Source organism: Zingiber officinale, chromosome 1B (genome assembly GCF_018446385.1).
Source record: "Zingiber officinale cultivar Zhangliang chromosome 1B, Zo_v1.1, whole genome shotgun sequence".
NCBI classification, from domain to species: domain Eukaryota; kingdom Viridiplantae; phylum Streptophyta; class Magnoliopsida; order Zingiberales; family Zingiberaceae; genus Zingiber; species Zingiber officinale.
In genome coordinates this window covers 157,856,809-157,871,140 of record NC_055986.1, presented here as the reverse complement: position 1 = coordinate 157,871,140, position 14,332 = coordinate 157,856,809, and the positions used below count along the sequence as shown (strand labels likewise).

The 14,332-nt window shown below is 37.5% G+C and overlaps 1 protein-coding gene across 3 annotated transcripts; it reads left to right on the top strand.

Moving 5' to 3' along the window:
- The first annotated feature begins 5,379 nt into the window (after positions 1–5,379).
- LOC121986109 (alpha-1,3-arabinosyltransferase XAT2-like) lies at positions 5,380–7,523 on the top strand. 3 transcript variants are annotated; one of them, XM_042539930.1, is made up of 4 exons: positions 5,380–5,501; positions 5,726–5,876; positions 5,959–6,012; positions 6,085–7,523. In XM_042539930.1, the coding sequence occupies exons 2-4, from the start codon at positions 5,747–5,749 to the stop codon at positions 7,287–7,289; spliced, it is 1,389 nt and encodes a 462-aa protein (XP_042395864.1). In that variant the 5' UTR covers positions 5,380–5,501; positions 5,726–5,746; the 3' UTR covers positions 7,290–7,523. The 3 variants fall into 3 exon arrangements, with proteins under 3 accessions (XP_042395864.1, XP_042395873.1, XP_042395855.1); XM_042539939.1 differs by lacking the exon at positions 5,380–5,501 and having other exon boundaries at positions 5,533–5,876; positions 6,088–7,523; XM_042539921.1 differs by lacking the exon at positions 5,380–5,501 and having other exon boundaries at positions 5,534–5,876.
- The last annotated feature ends 6,809 nt before the right edge of the window (positions 7,524–14,332 follow it).

Here is a 14,332-nt window from a genome sequence, read left to right as displayed (position 1 = left end):
TTTTGAAAAAAGACAACAGTGTATTTATTGTCAAAAGCATATTTGCGATCAAAATTATTGCAAAACTGGCAATGACAACGATTTTATACTATTGTAGAACTGTTGTCTTTGGTATTAAAAGATAACACTTTAAATCCGTTGCATGATTGTTGTCTAATGTGGTCAAAGACAACGGTTTTAAACCGTTATCTTTTACCGCACATTTAACAACACTGCCAATTACAACGGTTTTAAAGGGCCTACGACAACGGTTTTTAACCGTTGTCTTTTAATATTTTTGTTGTTGTGTTTTATGAAAAAGGTGGAAAACCACAAGCGCTATTTCCCCCCCCCCCCCCCCCCCCTCCTTCCTCCTCTAGTGCTTTCGATCCAACATGTCAAGCGATTAGTATACCCTAAACTTGAATTTCAAATTTAGGGTTAGACAACCGATTGGTATAATCGATTGACCCAAAGCAATCGATTAGTGTAATCGATTGAAGGCTTTTTCATGGAGCACAGAAGGTGCCAAAATCGATTAGGGCAATCGATTCTGGCAACACTAATCGATTAAAGTAATCGATTGGACAATTTTTGTGAGGAAACAGAAAGGTGCTGAATTAATTGTGGCAATCAATTCACCATGGTCAATCCATTAGGATAATCGATTCTGAGTGTTTTCTCTCAAAAATAGAAGGCTTCAGAATCAATTTACTCAATCAATTGGGAAACTATCAATCGATTGATATGGCTCACCAATCTATTAGTTGGGGGAAAAAGAGTTATTCTGTAGGTTTTGAACGATCAATCTGACGTGACAATCAATTGGGGGTAAGGTCAATCTATTATGAAGCATTTCTATGAGGAAGCATTTCCAGCCCCAAAGAAATCTTAGAAAAGGGGGTTTCATGATGTTTTGAAGTACTCAGTTCTTGAGGGTTTGGGAAAGAAGTGATGATACATTTCCTACCACCAAGAGACAATTTAAAGCAAAAAAAGAGCAAGCAAAGTAAGGTTTATTATTGTAAAATTATTTTCAATTGTATTTGTCATTACATTCTTTTTTGTTGTTGTTGTGTTCTTGTAAGAACAGTTTGTACGAGGTTTCTTCGCCCCGAAAAGTTTCCCAAAATGAGACATTCATAGTAGAGTTGTGAGAGTAAGGAGTAGACCCTTAAATTAGTCACCTCAAGGAGGTAAATACCAAGTAAAATCCAAGTGTTAGTATTGTGGAGTATTTGCTTCAAGTTTTCTGCTGCAACATTAAATTTAAAGGAGCGAAGCGAGCTATTCACTCCTCCCTCTAGCTCATACGTGTCCTAATAGTAGAACTTTTCAATATCCAAATGAGCGCAATATTCTAGTAATTTACCAATAATTAAAAAAATCACTTGACTAGTTTCAATCAGCCATCATATTGTAGCAAAAGGTGATTACGCTCATCTCAAACGTCCTTCATAATCCGTCCGCTGATTATATGAAGAAAGATAAATCACGAGCTCAATTTATAATTGTTCATCAAGTGGGTAGAAAATGAAAAAAAAAAATCTAAAAATATACATCCGTCTAAAAGTGGATTCTTATCCATCCGAATCAGTCATCCAAAATCGAAGAGAAATCTCCTCACTATGCCAATGACATGGATTATAGCCAACACAGTCATCTGACTAGTGAAGAATAAGGAGTACTACCATTTTATTTTCCTTTTATTTTGTAGGTGGCCCAGAATCTTAATTAAGCTTGAAATTATTTTTAAATGGAGTACTATTGTACTCCATTTAAATGTATGGAGGAAGAATTACCTTGGTAAACAATGTACTCACGTCCTTGATTATTTTGCCGGGACCAATCAACATCTCACCAATCAACTTGGATTAAGCAAATCTGATGAAGTTTTTTCCTGCATCATAAGTCTCCTACTTTACTAATTAAATGTTTGGATTCATGTGTATGTGCGATAGAAGAAGGGTGAATTCATTTAGTGCTTGAGAGATTAGTATTCTAAGAAAATATTATTGTAGAAGAAATAAAGAACACACAAAAATATAAACCTGAGTAGACACCAAGGGTTTTTACATAGTTCATGCACACATAATCTATTATTTTAGAGGTGGAGAAACCTCTATACAATAGTAAATACAAGAATAAAATATAAATAGTGAAAGCTTTTAGGAGTTGTATGAGTGTGATTTGCATTGAGTGGATGTTTGATCTCGTAGCCTCTTGAGCTCCTTTTATAGCTTTCACTCAATCTTATTGTTTGGTTATCATTCAAATCTTATCCAAATTATGTCATTGAAACAATTGGTTGTTGTAACATCAATCAACTAGATTTATCACCAAGTAACTAATCAATGGCCAGTAAACTGCTTCAGTTAACTGCATGACATTTTATGAACTTCAAATAGAGTTCAGTTAACTACTCAAATCGACTTTAAAACATTCTGTTTACTTCAAACGAATCTCAGCTGACTCGGCCAGTTGACTGGCCAATTTTCTATTCATTTGTTAAGGTCTAAACCATTAGTCGTTCATTCTTACCCACGACTTACCCATCAATCGGCTGATTCAACTAAAATATACCCTACCGAGACTTAATTTGGGATATTTTGACCACTAGTCGATTGGATGTCAACATTGATCAACTAGTCTCATGACTTCAACAAGTTCTAAGGCCGACTTCACCTAAGTTGTTATCTACCCTTCGTCCCTTATATACAGTTCATTTCGCTCACATCTCGGATAGAGTTAATCCAAACCTTGAGGTTTTCTCACATTCGTTTGATACAACGAGCCTTCAGCTCCACCCATGTCATCCTTCATACGATTCACCTCCTTAGTTTGGTAAACTCTAATACTCCTCGTCTTACAGTCCCTTGAATGCACCATCCTTTTCCGATCTTATGAACTTCGAGCCATCACACTACACCCCTTGTCCATGCCAAGTCAACCTATATACTTCGTAACCCACGCACAACTTAGCATACGAATTAGATAAACCATAAATATGGCTTAAACCCTTTGTTAATCTCATCAAAATTCTTTGTTGCTAAAATACAGGAGAATGAGAGTCAACATTAACTATTTGGCATCTTGAAGTGTAGTGTGCACCCCAAGAATGATGAGAGGGTTTGGCATTCTTAGTTTAGAGGAGTGCAATATAAACATACTATGAAAATGATAGTGGAATTACTTAGACATGCATCCAATCACATTAGAGATATATTGTTAAGATAGCTTATTTAATTTTGCACCTAATAGATGGAAGATGGCAACTCTAAATGGCTCTTGGTTCACTACTTGGAGGGAGATTTGGTAGGTACGAGATTTTTGTCATAATGGATGATAGGCTCAAATAATTGAGACAATATTTATATCTAGCATAGTAGATAGGTAGGCGAGAGAGTTATAAAATGGATCATTCCATCCTTATTCACTCTATGCACAGCTCAGGGAGTAAATTTTAAATAGTTGGACCTTTTTTCGACATTAATTAGAGACTGCATTTCATTAAGGCGGCAATAAATGAGCATGTATTGAAGGGAGCTTGGTGATCCTAAACATACGAGCATATATTGAAGATGGAGTAACTCAAGTATCTTTACAATCAAAGTTAAGATACTTATCTATTTCTCAGGAAAAATCAATACAAGAGTGAGATTAAAAAAGTGAAGAATACAGTTAACATCATTCAATTACATCATATGTATAGAGATGAGGTAAAAGAAAATGTTGAACTTCTCTTTTTCACTGCTATATAATATCAAAGATCATATTCTCTAAATTTTTGAATGGTTAGTTAGATAAAACATGCTCACAAGATTGGATAGACCACATAGCCTCTTTTGTTGGTCAAAAAATAAACTTATATATATATATGACATTTTCGCAAGTATAGTTCCAAGCAATTTGGAACAATATATGCATAATGATTTTCCAAATTTACTGCATGGTTGGAAAAAAAAAATCTCTAATTCATTAGAGTATCAAGATCTTTATGCAACCAAGAGAAAACTATTATGAATCCCTAAAAGAAGTCGATTACTTTATGTGACATGAACAAATATTCACATCATAATATTAATTATTGTTAAGGTGAATGATTGAAGGTGTCTCATATGTTGTCAACTTGATGTATAAACATTGTCTAATAAGGTAGTTTGAGATTAATTACATAGTAATTGTAGTCTTAATCTCTTGCATAATTAAAAATTTTATTGAACTCTAGCCCTTGTAAAAGGAAAGAATCGAGGGGAAGGAGAAGATCCAGGAAGGAGAAGAAAGAAGAATAAAAAGTGAAAACCTAAATGTTAGCCCTTGTAGTGATTATATCATGTAACTCATTGAAGCTTTGTGCCAAAGATCCAATCAATTCATAGTTGTTGCGGATGTAGTGGAAGTCTTGCTCAAAGTTTCGACGCGATTATGAACCTCATGAAAGCTTCAAAAATGCTACCATGTAATTATGGTCAGCATGGCCACCGTGTAAAATAAGATGTATTACTGAACCAATTGATCGGAATCAATTTTTAACCCCTGCTTTTTTTTTCATGTTAGGTAAGTAAGTTTCGGTATTATTTAAATCTATACCTAATTTTTATAATATTCAAATCATATGTCATATTTTTAAAATATCTTTCATTTCTCTTTGTGGGTTAATCAGTAAGTTTCATGAACATAGAGAATTCTTAATTATTTCAAACTAAAATTAATATATTTCTGAAAATCTTATTAATATATCTATGACCTCAAATATAAATTTAATAACATAAATTGAGAATGATGAATTAAATTGAAAACATATTTTAAAATTTTTATTTTATGAATTTACTATTCTCAATTGATGCTATTAAATTTAGATATGAGGCGTAGATATATTAAGGAGACTTTCACAAATATATTGATTTTAATTTAAAATGATTCAAAAATTTTTAAATCTATAAGTCAATTTAAGATGATGGACCTACACCCGTACATGATTTAGCTATATTATGAAAATTAGGTACAGGATTTGGGTAATATCAAAACTTATGCGATTGAGTAAAATGTCATACTTTTTTTATAACCAAATCTAACACAACCGAATTGTTAACTTGGTGAGCAGCCAAGGATTAAAAACAAATCTGTCAACCTAGACCGAACGGCCATTCATTAAGTCAATCATACTTGTCCTCGATGAGAACATTAATCACGAAAAGTAAACATTTTGTAAAGAAAAAGAAACCCCAACGACCGCAAGGTGCAAGCTGAATTCTCTAGTCCCGTCTATCCTAGTCCATCTTTAAATTAAAGGTAATAATTAGAAGGATTCAATTATCTCCATTTATTGGGATCCAATAATCCCTAATATTTAATAGGTGAGGATCATTGAATACCTCTAATTCATACAGTGGATCAAACTCATGATCCATTAAAAATGGGAGAGGATCCCTTCTCCAGCAAGATGAGCGTTGGATTTGCCCAGTCTAAAATTGCATCATCATCAGAAATGTCCTCCTCGATCCAAACACACGCGTTGAAATGTAACCATAGTTGTCTTTCCTTCTGTCCTTCATTGCGTCCCCATAGATTTACTAAATCAATTGGTTTAAGGATGATAGATTTCTATTTCCTATAAATTGATTTTATAATTCATCTTCCCAAATAAATTAATTCTATAATTTATCTTCCTTCCTTGTTGATGTGGTGAGGGTAATCACCTTCTGCCCTCGTTAAACTCCTCCATAAAGCCTGCAAGTAATCGCAGGAAGAGCAGAGAAGCCCAAAAATGAGGAGGCAGAAGGCTGCCACGGCAGCAGAGCCCCAAAAGCTCAAGCAGGTTTTGCTTGGAGGATGCTTCCTCCTCTCGATGATCCTTCTTCTGCTCTACACCAGCTACGTCGTTTCTTTCTCCAACTGTGAGTCTTCCCTTTCTTGTTCATCGCCTTCTTTGATCAATGTTCCAAAGTTTCAACCTTAATTTATTGGTTGGTCTGTCAGCGACTCTACGTTCCGACCAAGAGCCTCCTCCTCCTCCTGTTCCCCACAGAGCAGGTCTGAAACCTTCTAAATCGCAATCCCAGTTTTTTTATCTGTGCTTAAAGCGCGTAATTAATTTGTCTGCAGAAGAAAAAAGGAAGAACCCAGCGGAAAGATTACCACAAAATCCCTTCTGCGATTTTTCAAACTCGAGAAACGATTACTGCGAAATGGAGGGCGACATTCGGATCCATGGGAACTCTTCTTCCATCCTCTTTGTTGCTGCTCCCTCAAATCCGAACTCCACGGAACTGCAGCAGTCGTGGAAGTTAAAGCCTCATCCTCGAAAGGGCGACGCTCGCGCTATGGCTCGCGTCACCGAAATGTCGGTAAAATCGTCGTCTCCTCGCCATGCTCCAAGATGCGGCGACGACAAGCACAACTCAGTTCCAGCAATTCTGTTCTCGACGGGCGGTTACATGGGAAACTTCTTCCACGACTTCACCGATATTCTGATTCCCATCTTCACGACATCCCAACAATTCAAGGGGGAAGTCCAGTTCATGGTGAGTGAGATTCTTCCACAGTGGAACGACAAGTACAGGAGCATCCTAAAACCACTGACCAACTACGAGATCGTCGATTTCAACCACGACCAGAGAGTTCGTTGCCGTCCTCGAGTTATTGTGGGCCTGAAGTTCCACAAGGACATGAGCATCGACCCCTCGAAACCCCCACACGGTCTCTCAATGCTGGATTTCGGGCGGTTTATCAGGAAATCATTTGAGCTGGATCGTGACACGGCGATTAGGCTCCGGCCGGACCAAGCAAAGAAGAAACCGAGACTTCTGATCATCGCAAGGAAGTGGACTAGAATATTCGCTAACGTGGATGAGATTGTTGGAAAGGCGCAAGAACTAGGCTTCGAGGTTGTGGTGGCAAAAGCAAATTACGGTTTGGCTGAGTTTGCAAAGATTGTTAACTCGTGCGACGTGATGCTCGGAGTTCATGGTGCCGGACTAACCAATCTTGTTTTCCTTCCGACCCATGCAGTAGTGATCCAAGTCGTTCCTCTGGGGGGGTTAGAGGGGATAAGTTGGGTTGACTTTGGAGTGCCCACCGTCAGCCTGGGGATGAATTACTTGCAGTATACTGTGAGTGTGGATGAGAGCACACTGACAGAGCAGTTTGCTAGAGGTGACCCAGTGCTCTCTGATCAAAGAGAGGCTTATAAGAAGCATGGTTGGGACAAAATGATTGAGTTGTACTTTGCCAAACAAGGTGTGAAGCTTGATATGGAAAGGTTCGGCAGCAGTTTACTGCATGCTCTTGAGCTACTTCGACGACAGTAACATTTTTTTTTTTTGTCAATTGTTTTCATACGAGGTGTATTTAGAGAATCACTTAGTTCATAAATTCTGAATTTGTTTCCCAATGTTTCAAGGAGTGTGCGCTCTTAATCTAATTGGTCATACATTCTTCTTATCAAAATCATGGGGCTTTACTGTTTTTTTTTTGTTGTCAATTGTTTTCATACAATGTGTATGTTATGTTTTGGTGTTTAGAGAATCACTTAGTTCATAAAAGTGGAGTTCTGAATTTGTTTCCCAATGTTTCAAAGAGTGTACACTCTTAATCTAATTGGTCACGCGTGAAGGACTTTTCTTAATCATGAATTCAACAAGTTCCAGCGACGAACTCGAAAAGAAAACATGTACAAATCTAGTAGCATCGAATTGTACAGTGCAAATTAAAGTAAATAACATAAAGGCGATGAACTTGAATTCAACGGATTTGTCATTGTCTCTACATCGTCCACTAAATCCTATAATTTGAGAAGAATTAGGGTGATGACACCGTACTCTTCTCACCAATGGAAAGTAGGGAAATCTCAAATTAATCTAGCCTATGGGGATCATGCCCTAAATACGGTAATGAGCCCAATATTGTTATCAGTCCATCATTGATAACAGAATGTGGATTAACGGGTTCTACACATATAAATTTATATTCAATAATACAAATCCACAATTACCATCAATTAAATCACTTAATGAATTTGTTCGTAATGACATAAAATCATGTGTTATAAAATAATATGCAAGCCCACCGAATAACAAGATAAAATCCAACCATCTTTTACTTGAGCTACATGTAATTATGTATATAACACAACTATAACTTTAGTTGAGCTCAATAATGTCAAACTTTATGGGTAAAACAAATACCCTTTAAAATAATCTGATTTATTAAATTCATTAATATAAGACTAAAGATGTACTAGTAAATTACTATCACTGTAGTCAATAGCAATAGTAAATCATGATAACTTTATTTTAAAGTGTCAAAATAAAATATACATGTATTTGTAAACTTTAGTACATATAATAATATCGATGTGCTTTGACTTGATGACTCTAAACTTCATATCCACCATATGCGTATGAAACACCTTGGATGATAAGCCCTTAATGAATAGATCTGTTAAAATAGAATTTTGTGCTAATATGCTCAATAGCGACTGACTTGATAACTCTGAACTCTTTTTTTAATTGCCTAAAATTTAATGTCGATGTGCTTTGACTTCGACGAGCTACGGTTGTTCTTGACATAAAGTTCTACGGCCTTATTGTCAGTTGATCTTCAATGACTTATTAATGTCATTAACAATCTGCAATGCTATGATGAAATTCTGCAACCAAATCTCATAATTGGATATTTCATAACATACTATTAATTATGCCTGCATAATAGAAGTAGATATTAGCATATGTTTGATGCTTTTTTATGAGATAGCCCCTCCAATAAGTATGTAAATATAGTGTGTAGTGGACCTTATGCAATACATGCATTCAGCAAAGTCGAAACCTAAATATCTAATCACCTCTAGGAGACCAGACCTCTAATATGAGAGCATGTATTTTTTTGATTTTCTACAAATACCACATTACTCTTTTCGTAGTTTTCTAGTGCATCAATCCTAAGTTACTTAAATATCTATCTAACATCCCTACTATGTATGATATATCCGAGCATGCACAAACCTTAACATACATGAGACTCCCTACAACTGACGCATAAGAGAATTTCTATGTCTCCTTTATCTCAAGTTCAAGATGTGGACATTGCTGCAAACTAAATCTGTCACCCCCAGACACAGATGTGTCACCAGGTACACAGTTATACATGTCATATCATATGAGCAACTTTTCAATACAAGTATTTTGTAAAAGTTTGAGAATACCCCTTGAACGATCATGACATATATGTATACCTAAAACAAAGAATATTTTGCTAAGATCTTTCATTTCAAAATTAGCTGATAGAAATTACTTAGTTTCCAACAATAGACTTTTATTATTACTTGCCAGCAAAATGTCATCCACATACAAGACATGTATAACAAACTTGCTTTTACTAGACTTAACATATCTGCATTGATCAACAGGGTTCTCCTTAAACCAAATGAAGTAACCACCTTATCAAATTTCTGGTACCACTAATGGGACACTTGCTTTATACCATAAATGGATTTTTTTTAATCTACATACTAGGTCTTTGAATCCTCAGACTTAAAGTTCTCTATATATAGTCTCCTCAATTTCTCCATTGAGAAATATAGTCTTTACGTCTATTTGGTAAAACTCCAAATCATAATGTGTAATAAGTGTCATGATTATCCTAAAGGAGTTTTTCATCGAAACAGAGAAAAAAGTTTCCTTGTAATCAATGTTCTCCTTTTGAGTTAAATATCTTGCAAATAAGGTGAGCCTTATACTTTTCAACATTACCCAACGAATTTTATTTGGTTTTAAATATCCAGTTATAATCAATTGACTTCGTACCTTCGGGCAATTTGACAAGTTCTCAAATGTCATTGTCTGACATTGACTTCATCTCTTTATTCATGACTTCAATCCACCTTTTGAGATTAGAACATTATTTGACTTCTTGGAAAGGCTTAAGATTACTTTTCAATCCTATATTAAACTCATGCTCCTAGAGATAAACATAATCACGTAAAACTGTAGATCTCTTTTCCCTAGTAGATCTCCTTAAAGGCACTTGCATTTAAGGTGGATGAGGTACTTGCTTATCCATGTGAGAAAAATACCTCAACCTAAGTGGAAGGTGTTAGGACCTTGACGTCCGCTAGAGGGGGTGAATAGCGTCTCACCCAAATCGTCACTTCCTACACTTGTTAGTACGCACAACGAAAATACAAAAATACAAACTAACAAGAATAAAGCTAAACCCTATAAACAATAAGAAAAGGCAATAAACCAAAACAAACCATAACACAAGGTGTTTACGTGGTTCGGAGATTAGGGCTCCTACTTCATGGTTGTCCGTAAGGTGGACGATCCCAATCCGTCGGTGGATGACTCCCCGGAAACCTCTGGCTAGCTCAAACCTCCTTCTCGGTGGAAAAATCTCACCACAACCTTGATCTAAACATTATTAGATCACAAGAAGAGCTTGGAGGTTTTGGAAGACTACTAATAGGGGTTAACCACCTCTATTTTGTCAACCTTAACCAAGCTTACAATGCTTGGTTATATAGGCCACGAGTTGGAAAACTCTGCCTACTAGTCGACTGCCCTCTGAGGAGATTCAACTATTATAACCCAACGGCTCGATACCAGTCGACTGATACTTCCATCAGTCGACTGATCCATACTAACCAAACGAACAGAAGTATTCTATTCACTCCCAGTCGACTGCCCGGTCGACCGCACCAGTCGACTGATGAAAATATCAATCGACTGCTACTACTACAGTAATGCTACAGTACTGTTACAGTAACACTGCCGTACTGCTACAGTTACACTACAGTGAAACCATAATCCTAGGATTTAACCCCCAAGTGCATTCACTCAGCACTCGTCGTTGCCCGACCAACCTAGACCTAGCATTCTAGCCTCCTCCATCAGCCTTGCGTCCCTCGGATGTCTCCTCATCCTTCATGTCTTGCCTTCTGGAGCTTCCATCGGTCCTGCCATTGTTGTCGGGTCTTCCTTTGCCAAGAGGTCGCGCCTCCGAGACTTCATCCATTGCCAAGTCACAATTCGACTTACGTTGTCAAGACTACATGCTTAGACTTACACCGCCAAGACTCATCCTTAGACTTTCCTCCTTTGCCAAGATCACCCTTGGATTTTCCTTGTTGTATCCGTATCCTACACACTCACAATGCATATCAAATACAACAATAAACCTAACTTAAACCTTTGCCCAAACATTAAAACCTAGGGTACCCAGATTGCTCCAACAGAAGGTCCCTCTATTTGCATTAGAAACAACACATAAATATTTTGGTTTACTACTACCACTAGATGTACAACTTCCATATTGTAGGGTATAGAAGTCATACCATTGCTTATTGCACTTGCAGTAACCGCTACAAGATCGCTAATACTTTCCTCCTCAAATGATATATCCCAAATCTTAGTGCCCCCACTATCTTCAATAATTTGACATTTTATGTCTCAAAAAAGATAAAATTTATAGCCCCTAGAGTTTTCAAAGTAACTTACAAAATAACAACGTAACTAGCAGTTCTAGAATCCAATTTTCTTTCATTAGGCCTATAAGACCTAACTTCAGTTGAACAACCCTAACATATAAATGTCTAATGTTAGGCTTTTTACTCATCCACAACTCGTATGAGATTTTAGACATTACCTTACTAGGTACTTTGTTAAGTAGGTATACTACAGTCTTAAGTGTCTCACCCCACAAAGACTCTAGTAAAAAAGAAAAAGTCATTATACTTTTTACTATATCTTTTGGGATTCAATTTTATCACTCAACTACACCATTCTGACTAAGAGTCTCTTGTATGATGTATTAAGGGGCAATCTCACACTCAGCAAGATAATTTGTAAATGGTCTAGAACATTATTCACCTAATCCTAATATTGATCATAATATTCACCACCACGATCGGATTAGACGGTCTTAGTTTTTTTTATCTGGTTGATTTTTAACTTCAACTTTGAACACATCAAGTGATTACGACTTCTCATAGACCAAGTATAAATAGTCATATCATGAATGGTCGCCTATGAAACTAATAAAATATATATTTCCATTACAAGATGTCTTATAGAATGATCCATATATGTTTGTATGTATTAGTTCTAAAACTTACTACATCAGTTTTCACCATTATTTCTTTTATTAGTTATTTTTCCCTTAACACACTTTATGCAGACATTAAAGTCTGACATGTCAAGGGAATCGAGAATTCCTTATGACGTTAATCTTTCTAAGTATTATTTGGATATATGTGTCTTAAATGCTTATACCATAACATTGATAAATTCTCATTAGTCAAGTTGTGTTTTGCACGTATGATATGCATTATTTCATTGTCAGTAGGAGGTAATGTATTTAATCTATATAACCTATCAATTAAGGAATCATTGTCAATTAACATTGAATTTAGAAAAATATTAAAATTTTATTTTAAAATAAATAAGAATAACCTGATTTGTCTAAATAAAAAATAAAAATTAAATTCCATCTAAAATACATAATAATAAATGTATTATTTAAATCTAGAAAATATTATTCCTAAATAAAGTCTAAAAACATTTATTGTCTCTACTTTAGCCTTCTTGTCATTGCCCATATAGATGTATCTTTCACCATCAAGTGAAAGCCGGCTCTTAAAATAATAGCACCAGTATATATCCATCAAGTGTCAAATAAATTAACTTCTGAACTAATAAAGTTAAGAAGTTTATATTTTTTTTAATATGCTAGTTGGTGTATTTAAGGATGCAAGCCGACCTGCCAGTGCATTCGAAAACACGGCCACTCAGGAAGACGCAAAAAAAAAAAAATACTCCTTCCAATGCTTGTTGGAAGTAGGCATCTTGTCAAAAAAGACCAGCCCGACCCGCGACTGGAAAAGGAAAGTCCCTAGCTCAGACTGCTTAGGATAGTAAAAATAATGGAAGGCTCGTGGGGTCAGGGGAATGTCGTGCAGCCGGAACAAAACTACAACGTCGCACAGCAACCGGAAAGAGTTTGGTACGAGTTGCGGAAGGGGGACGCAGAAATAGTTACAGACTTCGATGATGAAAGGGTGGATCGGGAATCGAAAATCGACCACAAATAGGTCTCGGAAAAGACAAATAGTGTCAGTCGACGGGTCATTAGGCCGATCAGACGGGGAGACCAGGATTATGTCATGGTCAGAGGGGAGCTCAAAAACATTCCTAAGACTCTTGGCGTCGCCCGCGTCAAATCTGGTCTCCATGGTGTTGTACCAGAGACAAGGAGCGGGGTCAAACAGCCGAGAAGAGCTAGCCATTGCCGGAAAACAGGAAAACAAAATTTCGATAGAAAGATGGGACAAAAAGCGCGATGAACACGAGAAAGAGGTGAAGATCCGAAAGAACGGCAAGAAGATTGAAGAGAGCTTACAGAGGGTCGAAAAGGTTGTCGGGAGAGGAGAAGGGAAGTCGCCGGAGCAACTGATTGCACAGAAGTCACCGAAGCAACTGATTGCACAGGAATCGCCAGAGCAACGAAGCGCACAGGGATCGCCAGAACACTGATCGCATAACGCAGAGGTAAAGGAGAGGGCGGCGCTGCGATGTTATAAGCCCTCGGCTCGGTCGAGCAGAGCCGTCGGATCTAGGGCGTGGAATCCAAGACGCAGATCCAGCCGTAGAATTCAAACCGCCGAGCGTCGCGTCAGAGCCTGTCGCCTCGGGCAGGCGACGACTGTGGCAACGACACGTGGCATTCCTGTTGGAACTCCAAGGTTGTTTTGGTGTGACCAACAAGTTAAGTTAGGTCCTATGTGTTTTTAACCTTGTGTCTAAGTGTGCAGGAGCTTAGGAGCACAGGTAGTCGAGCGAAAAATGCAGCTAGCGAGAAGGATGGCACGCGGTGCGTCCGAAGTTGCTTGAGTTGTTAATCCAAGGAAAATGATCGTACTAAAAACTCCTTCAGACGGAGAAGCCTCTTACAACGATGAAGCGCAGAAAACAGAATCTTAACTACAGAGAAAGCGTACAAGTGTAGAAAGAATGAATTGCTTGAGTTGTTCAAAAGCTTCTGGACCAAGGCTGTATTTATAGCCTTGGTCAGGGCGCCCCGAAGGGATTTCGGGCGCCCTAGGGGGGATAAAACTTTATCCCCAACGTTCAGATCGCATTTGACGTGATCTAGTCAAAAAGTCAACTCTAGGCGCCCAAAAGGGTTCCAGGCGCCCCGGAGGGAAAAGTCAACCCAGCCCGGGTCTTCTGCTCCGGCTCCATTTGCCTCAGACCAAGTCTTCCGCTCGCTTGGGTGATCTCTGCCATCCCGAATAGGGCTCACCCGAACCCAACTTCCGATCTTCTCGAGCAGGCTTCCGCTCCGGCTTCTCATCCCT